Raw genomic sequence first — 18,020 nt, 5'->3', positions numbered from 1 at the left:
GGAAAGGCTTTTCCCTCCGAAGGCGAACGGGCATATGCGAAAAGTTGCCAGAGGAGCACAAAGAAAAGCTTCACAGTTTTCAGAGGTTCGTCCTAAACTTGCGGCACAACAACAGTTACCTGCTTGGGCAAATCGGGAATGCCGATCAGACGCCTTTTTACTTCGACATGCCTGTCACCACAACCGTCGAGAAAAAGGGGGCAAAGCAAGTTCGCGTGCTGACATTGGGCCATGGTAAAACTAGAGTGACGGCAATGCTCCGTTGCACGTCAGATAGGCACAAGCTTCCCCCCGTACTTCATATTTAAACGGAAGACGCTCACGAAAGGAGTCGTTTTCCCGAGTGGTGTGATCGTGCGGGCCAACGAGAAAAATAGGTTTGCGTTGTGATCCATGTCTTTTTTTTTTTTTTTTCGCCGTGGAAACCGGGTGCGCGTTACAATCGAGGGCGCGGCAGAATCGAGTAAGTACGGTACACATAATTCGAGTTTGATATGAAATTATTTGAACCACATCACTATTCACTTCAAATTCACATTGAAGTGAAAATTCACTATTCACACAAGCCTAATTATCATATTTACTTGCATAACAGGCGCACATTTTTTTCTGAAAATCCTACTCCAAGTTCGCGGTGCGCCTACCGTAATTACTCGAATCTAACGCGCACCTTTTTTCCGGTTAAGCGAGTTCATAAATCGCATGCGCGTTAGAATCGAGTACGAACAAAAAAACTACGGTCAATCTATTGCCATCGGCAAATCCAAAATGGCCGCCTCCTACGTGCGTCGGCATGGCGCGTCGGCCATTTCAGCCTATGTGTTTCCCATGTGCGGCACTTCGTACGTGTGCTGAGGAGTTCGTCATCTAGTAGTGCATTAGCATCGACGGCGTGGAAGGGCCGACTCCAAAAACTCGAGTGCACCACGATGCCGGTTTTAAAAGAAAAGTCATCGCGTGTGCAGAAACGGGCGGGAATCGGGCCGCATCGCGGTCGTTCGGAGTTCCCGAAACGTGCGTGCGGGACCGGCGGAAACAAAAGCAGAAGATTGTCGACAGCAAAGCTTCACGCAAAGGCTTCAGTGGCCCACAGCAGGGTTGGTTTCCGCAAATTAAAGAGCTGCTCGGCGAGTATGTGCTTGAGCAGCGAGCGGCACAGGGGCCCCTGACGACAGAACTGCTCCAAGTGCGGGCTATGCAATCTTAGAAAAAGGTCTAATGCGGAGCCAGTTTAAAGCGAGCAGGTGCTGGCTAACTAACTTTATGAAGAGGAAAGGCTTTTCCTTTCGAAGGGGAACATGCATATGCGAAAAGTTTTGCGGTGGACTACGATGAAAAACTTCACAGTTTTCAGAGGTTCGTTCTAAACTTGCGGCGCAACAACGGCTGCCTGCTTGGGCAAATCGGGAATGCCGATCAGACGCCTCTGTATTTCGACATGCCTGGCACCACAACCGTCGAGAAGAAGGGGGCGAAGCAAGTTCGCGTGCTGACATCGGTCCATGGTAAAACTACAGTGATGGCAATGCTCTGTTACACGTCAGATGGGCACAAGCTTCGCCCGTACCTCATATTTAAATGGAACACGCTCCCGAAAGGAGTCGTTTTTTCGAGTGGTGTGATCGTGCTGGCCAGCGAGAAAAATGGGTGCGCGTTGCAATCGATGTCTTACGTTTTTCTTTTTTTTTCGCGCTGGAAATCGGGTGCGCGTTACAATCGAGGGCGCGGTAGAATCGAGTAAATACGGTAATATGCAGATTTACCTAAAATTACCAAAAATTTTATTTCCGACTAAAGCATAAGATAATGTCGCCGAAATCACGAATGTCTTCACTACAGCCGAGTCGAAGAATTTCCTCTATAGGCTACACCTGCGCAAGACGTGTTAAGCATGCAGCTTCGTGTGTCCGAGAATTGAGGTATGCTATGCTGTGTGTATTCAAATTTAAAAGAAAAATTAACATAATAAGATTTGCGTTGCAACCAAATGAACGCAAAAAAAAAGTACGAAAAGAAACAGTCATCCTGAAATTTATGTTTGAGGCCATCTAGATTATGCACGTTATCATGACTGTAATTTTATGCTCTAAACGATACCGATCGTTCGATTTTACGGGCTCGCACACCATACTTACGACATTGCAGTCGAATTGCGAAACGCCATTAGAGTGTTACAAGAGCCACCCAAGCCTTTTTTTCCACCATCCCGCCTTGCCTTTCCTTGAAATAGAGACACCAAGAAGAGATATACCTTGATTCCATACAAAACCACAACTTTGAATGCCCGCCACCACCACCAACAAAGCAACGAACTCTGAATAGGCCTAGCCTACGGTTCGGCATGTTGTCACGATACGTTTGCACATGACAACATAAAGGTTTGGTGTCGAAAGATCGTACTGAAGCACTGATTCAAGAGCAGCGTGCGTGATATGATGTTTAGGTTCGCGGCCAGCAAATCAACGGTGACTTAAGTTCGCCGAGCTTATGCAAGTCAGCGTAGTGGCAGCAAAAATGAAAGCTCGTGAAGGAAAGCGGAAGAGCTTTTAAATTTGTGGATAAGGTAACGACGACGCTCTTCTCGACAGAAAACCCAATGTGCACTTAACCAGGACGCGATCACACGTTCCATGGGGGGCGCGCGCCGCTGGATAGCGGCCGGAGCCACACCGACGCCGGTGCAAAGGTTACTCTGCCATCCAGGCAACCACCCTTCTCCACTTGGCGAGCCCGCGGAGCTGCTGCAGCGCTGCCGCAACCTGTTTTCCTTTTTCCTCGCTTCAATTAGCGTAAGAGGGTGTCAAATTGCAACTGTGCAAATACGTTATAAAACCACTGATCGCAGCTAAGTTCAGGGTGCGCATATGATCCGCAAAAATATAAAAAATCTGAAATCTCGCAACCAATGTGGGGTTGCACCTTTTATGCAAGTAAATACAGTGGAAGACATTAGCTCTGCCCACGCCGCACTCTGCCGATGGCATAGAATCTTAAAGGACCCCTAAACCCCCTCCAATATTTTCCCAAACATTTCAAGTACACAAGTGCATCGCGTGCAGAATGCAGTCACGATCAACAATGCCACACGCCGCAGCGCTACAGGTAGTGAGCGCACCACAATTTCGAAAAAACAATAGCTTCTCCTTTCCGGTACCCGCCGTTCCCCTGACTGACATGTGTGAGATCACCAGTGAAACTCGATGACGTCACCAATTTCGATGCTTGCGATTGGCCAAACGACAACCGACGACTTCCGGTAACTCTGCAAACAGCTGTTTGCGTGCACCTTGCTGTTCTTGCTTGTGTTGCCGCTTGCGAATCGACATCTGCGGCCCATAACAAAACCGCCACGTCGCTAGCGTAGGGACACGGGCCAACACGACAGCAACAGCGGTTAGTCAACGATCAGTACATCAAGATGACACACACAACACAGTTGACGGCGAGCTGGGGCGTCGGAGTGGCGGATCGTGGCGACCGGAAGTAGACGCTGTCTCGAACAACACTTCAGCAGTGACGTATGCCACGGGAGATGAGGAGGGGCATTATGCTGACTCAGCGAGGAGGGGCCAAGCAGTTTTGAAATAAGGTAGCGTAAGAAAGAGGAAAAGAAGAGATTGTCGCGTTTTGATCATCAAACGTTTGAACCTAGTCATTACGGCACCGTTTCGAAAAATTCTCACACCTGCTTGTTCGTTGTAAACTTGAGCACAACTTCTTCACCTCAGCTAAATTTCCACCGTTGGGTGGTTAAGGGGCCCTTTAAGGCATTCATAAGTTAATACCATTTTCTGTGGCCTGGTGGCATTACAGCCAACAGCAACATCACCACACTCACCCGCAGCGGTGTCCTGAGCGTGGCAGTTCCATTAGTGATGTGAACGTTGATGACGAGCTGTGTCTGCCAACTCTGACAGGGGACGACCCTCGTCTGGTGATGGGAACGGTCAGGGCGAATCATCGTTGACCGCCTCTGGTTTTCCAACACAGAGTGAAACATCAACGGTGTGTCATCGGACTCATTGTCGGACTCTGCAGAAAATAAAAAGCATCGTCAAATGGAACGGTGTGAGTAATTGTGCTTTTGTAGATGTTTGCAACAACAGATCTTACAGACGTTTCAAGATGTTTTCAAAGGTTTTGGAGATTTGTGCGGTCATGGCAACAGAAATTAGATGATCTGCCTCACAATTCAGCGGCATAACTACTAAAGCAATTTGAAAATTATAACTTCGTAATCTTTTCTTCGTTGCGATTTTCAAAAATAACTTAACCAACCTTTCTTGGAGAAGATCAGGGTCGTGCTATGGGCTTGTTTATGTCGTCTCTACTTGATTTTTGGGCAATGCTGATAGTCAATGCCCATAATCTTGGCTTTAAAATTGTAGGACGGTTTCGCATGGCCCCCTCAGAGTCCTATACAGTACAAGCTCATTACAATAGATCTCCATAGCGAAGAGCATTTTGGTCTGTTGTAAAAGCAGTATGTAAAATCCAAGTACTGTTAGAACAGACTTTTATGTAAACACTGAATGGGTCTGTTATACAGTCAAACCCCTTTATAAAAGGCATGCTCTGGGCAGCAATTCTTGCTTTTTATATGACATGTCTCTTATGAGCAAGGTACCTCGAATGCATTTTTGTATCAATCCATATTTTACTGCAGGCACTCTGGTGTCTCTTTTACCCATTTGTGTCTTATATCAGCGTCTCTTATAAAGGGTTCGACTGTAACCGGAGAGAATTAACAGTCATATACGGATTTAGTATTCTCAATAGTGCATAACAAAATTAATTTTTTAAAAGCACATTTTGAGTTTCTGTAGCCATTTTTCTATACAATTCCAAAATATCTTCTCTAAAAACTACGTAGAGGTGCTGTAAAAAGTTTTTGCGCCTGCCGAGCTGGTTAAAATCATGGTGAAAGTAGAAAAACAAACATTTTTCCAAAATTTATAGCTTAGCATCAGCCCAACTGCCCACCACAATTTTGCGCTCGTCATAAAATTATTTCGTAAGGAGCATTCCATGTTGAAATAGCAGATAGTGGAAATTAATTTTGAGGCCTCCGATTGGCTCCTTCTGCCATGTTGCACCGTTACGCCTCGCTGATCCGATGCTCATTCCGGTATACGCCTTCGGGATAGCGTCGTCTACTTTTTGTGCGCCGCGAGGTCACTGCTGTCTGAAATTGCACTACTCTGAAATATTTCCACACTCGTTCTGTGTTCACGGGTAGACAATTATTCAAGGTACAATCAAGCCTTAGCTAAGGCAGCTGCAAACGGAAGTCCAGTCACGACCAAGCGCCGCACTCGTCGCGAACATTGCACACGCGCGTCTCGAACTGACTTGACTCGTCAACAGGAAAGTTCGGACCTCCTGATGAATCTTTGAACTCGTAATTGAGCATGTCACACTTTGAAACATCGCGCACGGCGGCCATGCACATCGCAGCTGCACTTTCTGCTCCAAGTCGTGGGTAAGCCTAACTTTGGCTCAAACTTTGCGGTGAAGACCATCGCGCAAGCGGTTATGCAAAAGCGAAGAAGCCGTAATGTGCTTTTTTTGCAAGCAACGAATCACTTCGGCCCCTGGCTTCTTAGAACAGCGAATAGGCATCTTGCATATCGGTAGCGGACTCCGGCCTAGCTCGCCGTGCACCGACCGCTCAGAACAGCGGTGGCAGCAGCCAGTTATACCTGAATCCATAGTAAACGAAGCTCAATACAGTCGAACCTCGATATATCGAATGGCGCGGCGATCGCAAAATAGTTCGATATATCCAGAATTCGATATAAAGAAATCACGAAAAAAATGCGTCAATAGCTTGCTGAAAACGACCAATTAACCGTTCAAGCGTGGTGCAGTACTTGAAGATTCAAACATAGTATTTATTGTGTTGGTTTAAAATATTGAAAAAGAGTAGCCTGCTTTTTGTTGGCCATGGCGTGTTTGACGACTGCGTCCTCAATATAGTCCAGGCGATTCATAAGTGATAGGCCGGTGCCTTCAATCGCGCCGCAATGGTGGCGCACAAGGGCCAAGGCAGCTACGACCTCAGCGGATGTCGGGAGCGGGGCACCATCAGCGCTTGCGGGATCCACCTCGGCAGAGTCTTCATTTGGCTGCTCAGCAGTAACTTCGGCGACAATCTTCACATCCGTGAGCTCCGCCGTTCGGAGTTAGGCCTGTCGTGCACCACAGCACGCGACAGGCCCAACTCCGAACAGTGCGCGACAGGCCTAACTCCGAATGCACGAACACTGCGAGCACAACGACCGATGGCTGCCGATGCTACGGGGGAGGAGCTTGCAACAAGTGCGCAGTGTGCCGTTGACACCATAGAGACTGCAACGACTGCAAGCTGCAAGGCTGCGGCGTGAGTCTGGGTGTAAAGCGCGCACATGGTGCGCCCATGCGGGCTCGCCTGACTGTTTTCCCTTTCCCGGCGGCAGCGCGGGCCGCCTCCGAGAGAGTCGTCTGCGTCCTTTCCCTCCTATACTTTCCTCCTCAATCTTTACCTCCCACTCCCCCTTCCCCGGCGCGAAGCCGTGTCGGTGCCTTCGTATTGAAAAAAAAAAACATTTCCGCGCTTTTCTCTTCACTTTCATCATTCAAGAACCTCTACCGCAAGGCTGCGGCGCACGTACGCCGCTACGTTAAAGTGGCGCTCTCGGCGCCATCAATGTGTGCAGCATTCGTAAACGCCCGCCGCTCTACCGCTACTTTTGAGAGTTGCGGGAAAGCTCGCCGCCTGTCAATGGAGCGCGGGCGGTTTGGGGTGGCTGAGTTCGATATATCCATTATATGTCAAACTTTGTTCGAAATAAAAAATCAATAATGCATGCGATTTCCCGCGTGATATAGGAACCGTTCGATATAGGCAATAATTCGATATATCCGTGTTCGATATATTGAGGTTTGACTGTACAGCGGAATCTCGATGATACGAATCTCACGGGGTCACGAAAAATATTCGTATTAGCCGAAATTCGTATCATCGAAACAAATAAAACTAGCTAAATTAACAAAGAGTCAGACGTGAACTCATCCAGGCACAAGTACGTAAAAAGCATTTATTTACTTGCCTCGAGTGGGCGGTGCACTGGTCAAGAAAAAGAAGAATCTTCCGATTCTTACAAGCCATCCTCCTGTCCAGGAGTGACAAAAACTCTTCAAACAACGCCGCCGTCATCCACGCCTTTTTGTTTGCGCGATAGACGCACGGCAAACGACTCTCGCGCTTGAAGCACCGGGGCTTTTGGAACTTTCCGACTACGGTCAGGTTAAGCTTTTCCGATCCGTCGGCGTTACAGCACAAGAGCACAGTAATACGCTCTTTGCTTTTTTTGCCTCCTCTGCATGCTTCGCCTTTTAAACAGAGGCTCTTTTCGGGTTGCAGGTTAAAAAAGAGACCTGCTTCACCAGCATTAAAAACATCATGAGGCTCATACTCTGCAATCAGTGACGGCAGCTTCTCTAACCAGTCGCTGACAACTGCCTCGTCAGCTTTTTTCGCTTCGCCGCAGACGCTTTTGTAAACGAGAGCGTGCCTAGTCTTAAAGCGCTGCAGCCACCCACCTGAGGCCTGAAATCCGTCGATATGCAGAGCAAGTGCAAACTCGTCGGCTTTCTTCCGCAAAACTTTGCCATCGATATTCACGCCAGCTGCGGTTACCTCTTTAAACCAAGTCAGGAGAGTCTCTTCAAGTTTCACGTGCTGAGCGGTCTTCGCTTGCTTTGCGTTGACGTTGAACGAAAGCACGTTTTTCATTATGGTCTCTCGCTGTCCAACAACTGTGCTCAGTGTTGACGTTGCAAGGCCTAGCTCCTTAGCCAACTCCGTCCGCTTTCTCTTAGGATCCTCATCGACCTTTCGAAGGATGTCTAATTTCTCCTTAAAGGAGAGCGCTTTTCGCTTGCGAGACATAGCTCGTTGCGACTAGGCAAAATGTCGCAAACACAAAGAACGCCGCCCGAAGCACAGCACTGCAGCCACTCCGTCCAACGCCACGCAGAGAAAGAGGAAAAGCACAACAGCAACAAAAGCGTCACCGCCCCACTTGACCCGCGCAGTCCGCCGCGTCGTCGCGTCCTCGCCGCCGCACCCAAAAAGAGAGAAAGAAAGGAAACCGTGGCCAGCGCCACCTCTAAACCTAAACCAAAATCAAAGGGCGCAAGCGGTCTCTGAGGTCTCCGATATTGCGCACGACGCGCGCCGATGCTGGAGGCCGCCACGCGCTGCTGGCAGGCACCGTTGGCAAAATGCCAAACCGGCGGTGCAGCGCGCATTCCGGCGCGCGGCTGAGCGCTGTTCCATTTCGCGGCCGTCAGTGGGGCGGCGTTCATTCGTATCAAACGACGCGGGCAGAAAATCGATTCGTAACAAACATACTCTAGCGCATCGCAAAGTAATGGGACTCGGCAGGGACCACAAAAAAATTCGTATCATCCGGAAATTCGTATTAGCCGTGATCGTATCATCGAGATTCCACTGTACATGGAACAAATAGGGAAGTCGGCATAATGATGCCAATTACTTATTTAGTATCCGAAAATATATTGTAAGCAGATCCGCTGTAACGAGGTTAGTTTCACCATATTCGGGTTAGACAGTATGCCAACAGGCCATGCACTGCATATCCGCAAGTGCTACACACTACCACCAAATCCCAAGCAAGCACCAATCATCGTCATCAATGTCAGCGTGTTTTATTCCACTGCAAGATGAATGCCCCTCCCAGGGATCTTCAGTTTACCCTATTCTTTGCAAGCTGATTTCATTTTATCGCTGCTCCCTTATTCATGTGTGTCACTCTGCCTAACTCTCAGCCTTCCTTTACTTTGAAACCTCTTTGAAACCACACTGTTGCTCTCACTGTCCAGCGGTGGTCTGTTCTACGCATTCCGTGGCCAGCGCAGGTCCATTTCTTTTGCCTCATGTCAACTACAGGATGTTTGCAACCCTCTGTTTGTTCCTTGACCCAATCTGCTCTCCTCCGAGCTCTTGGCATTATTCCCACAATTTTCCCTTCCACTGCCGGCTGTATGGTTCTTAATTTTTTTCTTCGATTGTTTGTTATTCTTTATGTTCCAGACCAATACGTTAAGAGCAAGTACCTTTACCCATACAAATGCCCTCCACCACACTCTTATACCCTGATTGATTGATTTGTTGGGTTTAACGTCCCAAAACCACCATTTGATTATGAGAGACGCCGTAGTGGAGGACTCCGGAAATTTGGACCACCTGGGGTTCTTTAACGTGCACCCAAATCTGAGTACACGGGCCTACAACATTTCCGCCTCCATCGGAAATGCAGCCGCCGCAGCCGGGAATCGAACCCGCGACCTGCGGGTCAGCAGCCGAGTGCCTTAGCCACTAGACCACCGCGGCGGGGCACACTCTTATACCCTCCGATTTGATCAAAGGGGAGGGGAAAGTGTGTTCAGAGGTGCTTGCATGGCGCTATAAAGAACATACAAAACCAGGAAAATTGAAATCCCTAAAACAATTAGCGTCCCAGTACCATTTTACATTTAAAAATGCATTTAACAAGCACTACTTCTCCCTACTATTTCATTAATGAAGTATCAGGTTTCACATGCCGAACCTATGACTAGATCATTAAGCACATAATACGTAGTGGAGGACTCTACATTCATTTCGACTGCCCCTACTCGTTAACTAGCACTTAGATCTAGGTACGCCCGTAACGAAATGTATACGGATCATTTCTGTTCCCATACTTTAGCCATCTGCAGCGTCTAGTGGTAAGCCATCTGCTACCGAGAGCATTTTGTTGATTAATTCCGTCAAAGCAATGCTCTCAACAGCAATTCAGTCACGGCAATTCCCTCGACAGCAGAATGTTTGTCACTAGGTGGTACAGATGACAATTACGCCACACGCATCCGTACTTTGTACACTTTTGCGCACGGGTGTTAAGAGACATTTCAGCCCAAAAGTGCAAGACGGTTTGCAAGACAGTCGAGTGCAGAAACAGTTCTCACTTCTGCGCTCCAGAACCGCCGCTCAACTACGCACCTTGCATGTTTCCCGACCGACACATGTAGAACTCCTGGCTTTGCTGGACAAGCTGGCAGGGAGCACGTATGTCGGCGTAGAACGAAGCCGCGTCACCACTGGAGGCAATGATTGAGCAGTCGCCGCTTGCCACGATCCTAGAGATGACTGGCTCCCATAGTACCAAGTCCATGGTAAGCCTTAAAACAAACAAATAAAAAAGTCAACTAGATTGAAGTAACCCAGTAAAAACTGTACCTGAACTAGTTGGTACAAACAAGCTTATTGAAATACAAAGGAAGACACGTACCATCAAAGCAGGAACAAAACAGAAAAGTGTGTTACTCGCAACTTCATTCTAAAAAAAAGAAAAAAAAATAACTGCATATCCACGGAGCGAATAATAAGTGGGGCGAAGCGTCCGCCTGTTCGTCTGTGCGCCCATCCTTCCGTGTGTCCGATCGTCCGTACGTCCGCCCATCCGTCGGTCTACCCGTTCACTGGCCATGTCTGCCAGACCCACCGCGTCTGTTCGTTCATTCGTCCGCTGGTCGTGTGCGTCCGTCCGTCTGTTCATCTGTCTGCATGTCTGCCAGTCTGTCCACCCGTCTCTCTCTATGTCTGCCTATATGTCGCATCTTTTCATCATATATTCATCATATACAAGCACCGCCATCTAGCGGACATTTCAAGAACTAAACGAGGTGGCTACCATCTCAATACATCGAGGACGCATGACCCGCAGCTTAATTACGCCCCAAATGATGTTAGTAGTGAGTGGCGTCCTTTTCTGTAGTCTTTTTCCTTCCTTTATGGTAGGCGTTTGAGTGTACTCTTCTTTTGTATTTCAGTAGTCAACCAGATTCCTTCTGATCTCTTTCACATCTTGTCTCACAATAATAGACATACAGTAGAGCCCACATATAACGGCCCCACTTAAAACGAACTTTTGCTTAAAACGAACAATATCTACGTGACCGTGAAAATACACATTGGTTCAATGGCACAAAATCGCACTTACAACGAACGTCTTTGAGCACCACTGATCGGTTACAGCGAACAGAGTGAGCGGTCAGCCGACTTGCCGGGAAACCACTCTGGACCACCGATCAGGCATTCGCGAGGTGCCCATACATTCTTATTGTTAAACGCCGACCCTGCCTTCGTGACCCTCTAGTTGCCACTCTCCCCGACCCATGAAGGAAGGAAAGCTTACGCACCCCTCCGTCCTTTGTCCGCCCGCTACTCTGAGCACCCCGCATTGCCAGACGAAGTCCGTGTTTTCACACTGCCACCGATCTTTCGAAGACTGGTCGGCCATCTACCCTGTTTTTGATCAATAGTACCGTGGTTGGCGTCGCCGGCCTGGAGTGACCAGACCATTTGCCAACATCGTCGGCCACCGACTGCATCCGATAGTCTACGTCTAGTGCACGCATGTACGCTAGCCCACCGACTCTGATAATTTGCGATTTGTTTCATGTTTAGGACTTGTTCTCGCTCACTTTGCACTCGGCTCAGCATGCCTTCCGTGCAGATGCAGAAGCGCGAAAACGGCTGTTAATTTGCCCGGAATGAATCGCGAAATATCGAAGTTCGTGAGGCCATGCAAACACACCGGTGCAACAAAAAGATTTTTTGACCACAGCCGCCGATTCTTCGAACACCGCCGCACGCACCGATCCAGGCGGCCGCGCTTTGACTTCTGCGCACGCAGGCACTCTCAAGTTTTTCTATGTGCGAGTTTCGCGGACCTTTAAAGCAAACAACCCAACCTGCCTCCTTCCCGTGTGTTTTGGTTTTCAAGGTCATCCTCCCGCCGCATCCTGCCCTCTCTTTATCGCAACTCTTTGCCCTTCTCTCGCAAGAGTGCTCTCCCCTCTTGATCACAACCCCTTCGCGCGTCTCCACCACTCCGCGACGCCGGCCACTCCGCGACGCCGGCCACGCTGGAAACAGGCCCAGAGCTGTTCCACCCGTTCTGACGTGTGTCGCGCGTGCACGTCTTACTCGCTCTTGGTGTGCGTGTGTGGTCACGATGGTAGACGGGAGGACTTGCACGCTTTTTCCTGCTACTCAACAAAACATAGAAAATGTGACCGCTTGGCTTGAGCGTAATCCGCGCGTTAGTTGCCCTGTTGCAGAGTGCTTGCTCATAGCTGTTGACCACTTGGCAGCCAACTTAACGCTTCGATTGCTGCGGTATTCAGCTGTGGACATGGTCAATATTTCTTGGGCGCCAGTGACGATTACATGCACCCGAAACTGTTTTCGCAAGGCCGACTTCGTCGTCGACGTCGGGCCCAATGCCGGGCCCGATGACAGGCCTGAAGCGTCCGAACAACTGCGGCGGTGATTTGTGCCAGCACGCCATCGACTCCAACCTGGGAGAGTGGGTGGGACTTCTGTTGCGATGGTTTAATTACGGCCGATGATGATGCCGACACTGCGAAACCGTGCACGGATTGAAGCATTGTGAATGAAGTACGTAGCGAGAGCGATTTGGAGGTATCGGATAGCGAGGACGAAACTTTGAAGCCCATGCCTCAAGCAGATTATGCAATGGGCCTCGACGAACAAGCACCCTGCCGTTTTAAATGAACTCGAGACTGCCCTTATCGCTTCTGTTCTTCGAAACACGTGCATAACAGACTTTTTGGGGCAAAAAAGTGTGTTTTTACTTATGAATGTGCAAACCTCATATAAGTTTATCACCGAATTCAACTGTGTTTCTTGAGTACATTGACTGGAACACATCGCATTTGTGAAGAAGAAGATGTGCCTGCAGCGAGCAGCATCGCCAACGCCCGGCTCTCTCGGCTCGTGCTTCGGTTCGTTGCTGTGCCGATCGCTGGACGGTTCTTCACGCTGTCTCGTCGCTGTCTTTAACGGCTGATAAACCTCCTCACATTTGGTGGAAGGTGCTGTTGATCTCCGTTGCTACACCCTGGAGCTGCGAAGCCGCACGCTACCACCTGTCATGACTACCAACGCCACTACATCGACGCCTTCGCTCCAGTTCAACTGGCCTGGCCATCCTACGCTACGGGAGCCGAAGGTCTTCAGCGGTGCGGATGGGACCGACGTCGAAGACTGGCTCGAGCACTACGAACTGGTGAGCGCCAACAATAGATGGGATGAAGCCGACAAGCTGGGCCACGTGATATTTTATCTCACTGGCGTCGCCGAATTGTGGTTTAATAACCACAAACACAACATCCCCACATGGAGCGTCTTCAAGACGTCATGTGCTGAAGTGTTCGGTCGGCCGGCTGTCCGCAAGCAGAGGGCAGAACAGCGCTTGCGCGTCCGCTCTCAGCACACTGGCGAGACCTTTACCAGCTATATTGAGGACGTCGTCGACCTTTGTCGACGTGTGAATGACACCATGCCCGAATCTGACAAGGTCAAACACATCCTGAAGGGCATCGACGACGGCGCATTTCAAATGCTTTTGGCAAGGAATCCAAGCACAGTTTCCGAAGTCGTCAGCTTGTGTCAGAGCTACGACGAGTTGAAAAAGCAACGCACTCTGACTAGGCAGCCTCAGCCTGGTGGTGAGTCGCTGTCCAGTTTCGACTCCATGCCCGACAATTCACCATTGCTTCAGCAAGTCCGAGCCTTCGTCCGTGAGGAAGTCGCCCGCCAACTTTCCCTAGTGCCCTTTACTCACGAGACCACCACCCGACTACCTGCCCCGCTTCGCACTGCTATATCGGAAGAGGTTGCACAAGTTGTTCCTCTTGCGCACTACGAGCCACGTCTATTTAGCCGTGGTCACTGCCCGGGTGTCGCACAGCCGGTAGGCGCTCCTGTCGCCTATCCGCCAGCCGTTCAGCCTGTGGCCGCGCCCCTAACCTATGCAACGCAGCCTGTGGCTCCTCCTGTCGCCTTTTCGCAAGAGATGCAGCCCGTAGCCGCGCCGCTCACATATGCAGACGCTGTACGTAGGCTCCTGCAACCACCCTACACCTTGCGGTCACAGCCCGCACACTCGGCTGCTTATACTGCACCTTGGGCGGCAGCACCAGTCGCCAATCCCTGGAGGACGCCCGATAACCGACCGATTTGCTACGCTTGCTTCACTCCCGGACACGTTGCTCGCTACTGCCGCCGTCGACCTCAGACGTTCGGCAACTATGCCCGGTCGTCGCATCCCGGCAGCCAACCCTTCGTCCAATACGGGCCGGTCTCGCCACCTCGCTATGCGCCTACTGACCACCTTGACTTCCAGCCGCAACGCGCACCCTCTCCTCGTCGGCGATCGCCCTCCCCCATGCGTCGCCGGCCCGGACCCTCCGACCAGGAAAACTAAGCAACGCAGTTCCAAGAGGCAAGAACTGCGCCGTTTTCGAACTGTCTAAGCCCTCGCTCCTCTCCTGCTAACGTGGTCGCAGTAACTGTTGAAGGTTATTGTACTTTCGCCCTTGTGGACACTGGCGCCGCTGTTTCTGTTATTGCCGCTAATCTCTGCCATTTATTACGCAAAGTAACGACGCCGCTTTCGGGACTGTTGCTTCACACCGCAAGCGCACAGCAAGTAACGCCTCTCGCAGCCTGCACTGCAAGAGTTTCCATCGAAGGCATTCTTTACATCGTGGAGTTTATTGTTCTTCCCGTCTGTTCGCATGACGTCATCCTTGGGTGGGACTTCCTATCCCGCCATAATGCCGTCATAGAATGAGCACGCGCCGAAGTTGAGTTTTCACCCTTGTGTGATGTCCCATTACTGGACGCTCCTCATCAGCTGCCGAAGTTGCTCGTTCATGAAGATACCGATATTCCGCCTGAAAATTTCACCCTTGTTCCCGTTTCATGCAACGCCTACACTGACGCTACAGTTCTTTTTATGCCTTCCGATATCTTCAAATGTCGTCGAGCTTTGCCGCTGCCTTTCGCAACAATTAACCTTGCCGCCGGAAGAAGCAACATGTTCGTAAGCAATCCGCTTTCCACACCTGTCACATTGCTTGCGGGGGAATGTCTCGGCCGCGTGCAGGATCTCGACCCTTCGTTTTTGTTTGATGTCCCGGACGACTACTGCGACCACCCAAAAGCACTGTCGGCACTCGGGGAGTCGTCCAATGATACGTTTTCAAGCGCCATCGCCGACACTCTCACTCCCACCGAACATGCCGACCTGCTGGATCTTCTGCATGAGTTCAGGAGTTCGTTCGATGTGTCGCAACTTCAACTGGGCCGCACATCACAAGTCAAACATCATGTTGACACCGGCCTACACCAGCCACTCCGTCAAAGACCATACCGTGTCTACGCTGAAGAGCGCCGCGTCATCAACGATCAAGTCGAAGATATGCTTCGTAGAGACGTCATTCGACCATCTCACAGTCCCTGGGTGTCTCCCGTCGTCCTGGTGCGTAAGAAAGACGGATCTATCCGATTTTGCGTGGACTATCGTCGTTTGAATAAGATAACCCGCAAGGACGTCTATCCTTTGCCGCGCATTGATGACGCCATTGACACCCTTCACTGAGCGGAATTTTTCTCGTCGCTAGATTTGCGGTCTGGCTACTGGCAGGTCCCAATGGCAGAAGCCGATCGCCAAAAAACGGCATTTATTACACCAGACGGATTATATGAATTTAACGTCATGCCCTTTGGGCTTTGTAACGCGCCTGCCACGTTTGAACGTCTTATGGATAATACGCTACGTGGCCTCAAATGGAATATGTGTCTCTGTTACCTCGACGATGTCGTGGTTTTCTCCCATGACTTTCCTACGCACTTCCTTCGCCTCAGGCACGTTTTGAGTTGTCTGACCAACGCTGGTCTGCAGCTTAACCTGAAAAAATGGCGCTTCGCTTCAGTTTTGTAGGCCTATGCTCCTATTTCCGGCGCTTTGTTCGCAATTTTGCATCTATCATGTCACCGTTAACCCAGCTTCTTCGCGGTGACGTGAACCTCACCTCCTGGTCCCCTGCATGTGACGTTGCCTTCACTACTCTGCGCCGTCTGCTCACTTCCCCACCTATTCTTCGCCACTGCGACCCGACGGCTCCTACCGAAGTGCACACCGACGCCAGCGGCGTCGGGCTAGGTGCGGTCCTCGCTCAACTAAAGCCCGGCTATTCAGAATACGTTGTAGCCTACGCTAGCCGCACTCTGACGAAAGCCGAAGCTAATTACAGCGTGACAGAAAAAGAGTGTTTGGCTCTGGTGTGGGCGCTTGGAAAGTTCCGGCCGTACTTATACGGCCGCCCGTTCGATCTAGTAACTGATCACCACGCGCTTAGCTGGCTCTCCACGTTGAAAGACCCTTCTGGCCGCCTTGCACGATGGGCACTCCGCATCCAGGAGTACGACATTCGCATCGTATACCGCTGCGGACGCAAACACTTCGACGCTGATGCCCTGTCCCGCTCACCTTTACCACCAGATCAGACGTGCGGAAACACTTGCCTCCAGACCTTGTCATCGCTAAATCTCGACTCGATTGCCACCGAACAACGTCGTGACCCGTGGATCGCCTCTCTTATCGAATATTTATCTGGCACGCCCAACCTTCCAGTATCTCGATCCCTGCGACGTCAAGCTTTCCATTTCGCCATCCGCGATCAACTTCTTCATCGACGCAACTACGCTCCCGATGGCCGCCAGTGATTGCTGGTCATTCCACGCACTTTACGATCGCATGTATGCGCCTCCCTTCACGACGATCCGCAATGTGGCCACGCCGGAGTGTTCAAAACATATGAACGCCTTCGCCATCGCTATTACTGGCGCGGCATGTACAATTTTGTACGTAAATTCGTGCAGTGCTGTCCTGACTGCCAGCGACGTAAATCAACACTGCCATGTGCGACTGGCGCATTGCAGCCACTTCCATGCCCTGCCAAGCCATTTGATCGCGTCGGCGTTGACCTCTGCGGTCCCCTTCCATTGACACCAGATGGCAATCGGTGGATTATAGCGGCGGTTGACCACTTGACACGCTACGCCGAAACAGCCGCTTTGCCGAGCGCTACAGCTCAGGATGTCGCCTCTTTCATTTTGCAACGCTTTATCCTTCGACATGGTGCACCTCGAGAGCTCCTTAGTGACAGAGGCCGCGCTTTCCTTTCAGAGGTCGTCGAAACTATGCTTTCGGAATGCCACGTCATTCATCGGAAAACGACAGCATACCACCCGCAGACTAACGGACTAACGGAACGGTTCAACCGCACGCTAGGCGATATGCTCTCAATGTACGTGGCATCTGATCATAGCAACTGGGACCGTGTTCTCCCATACGTCACGTTCGCATATAACACCGCAATACAAACCACCACGGGATTCTCACCTTTCTTTCTTCTTTACGGACGTGAGCCTTCCCATACAATTGATACCCTACTTCCTTACCGTCCTGATGCTTCCGAGTGTCCACCTATCTCCGACGCTGCTAGACAAGCCGAAGAGTGCCGCCAGCTCGCCCGTGCGTTCACCTCGGAAGAGCAACAACGCCAGAAGGAAACCCGTAGCACCTCTTTTCCGGATCCCAGCTATGCCCCAGGGTCTCTTGTGTGGCTTGCCATCCCATACCAAACACCGGGACTCTCCTCAAAACTTGTCCCCCGGTACGAGGGGCCTTACACCGTTTTAGAGAAAACCTCTCCGGTTAATTTCCTAATTGAACCAGTTTCCCGATCGAACGACATACGCCGGCGTGCACGTGACATCGTCCATGTTTCCCGACCGAAACCGTACCATGAGCCTTTGCCTGAAACTTCTTAAGTCGCCAGGATGGCTCCTTTTTCAGCGAGGGCGATTGTGAAGAAGAAGATGTGCCTGCAGCGAGCAGCATCGCCAACGCCCGGCTCTCTCGGCTCGTGCTTCGGTTCGTTGCTGTGCGGATCGCTGGACGGTTTTTCACGCTGTCTCGTCGCTGTCTTTAACGGCTAATAAACCTCCTCACACATATAATAAATTCAGTAAGGTTCTGGCACAACAACACTATTTTACACAGATATTACATATGAACTTATTAACATCA

General features: G+C 50.4%; 1 protein-coding gene across 1 annotated transcript in view; it reads right to left on the bottom strand.

Annotated features, from left to right (window-relative positions):
* Atg2 (Autophagy-related 2) overlaps window positions 1–18,020 on the bottom strand; it is a 174,012-nt gene that overhangs the window by 87,449 nt on the left and 68,543 nt on the right. The window contains exons 20-21 of the mRNA XM_075866197.1: window positions 10,052–10,230; window positions 3,839–4,032 (exon numbers count right to left, since the gene is read on the bottom strand). Of these exons, the coding sequence (XP_075722312.1) occupies window positions 3,839–4,032; window positions 10,052–10,230 (373 nt within the window). The remainder of the gene's footprint in view (window positions 1–3,838; window positions 4,033–10,051; window positions 10,231–18,020) is intronic.

This window comes from Rhipicephalus microplus, chromosome 6, assembly GCF_043290135.1.
Source record: "Rhipicephalus microplus isolate Deutch F79 chromosome 6, USDA_Rmic, whole genome shotgun sequence".
NCBI lineage: Eukaryota > Metazoa > Arthropoda > Arachnida > Ixodida > Ixodidae > Rhipicephalus > Rhipicephalus microplus.
This window is presented reverse-complemented; position numbering and strand designations above follow the sequence as displayed.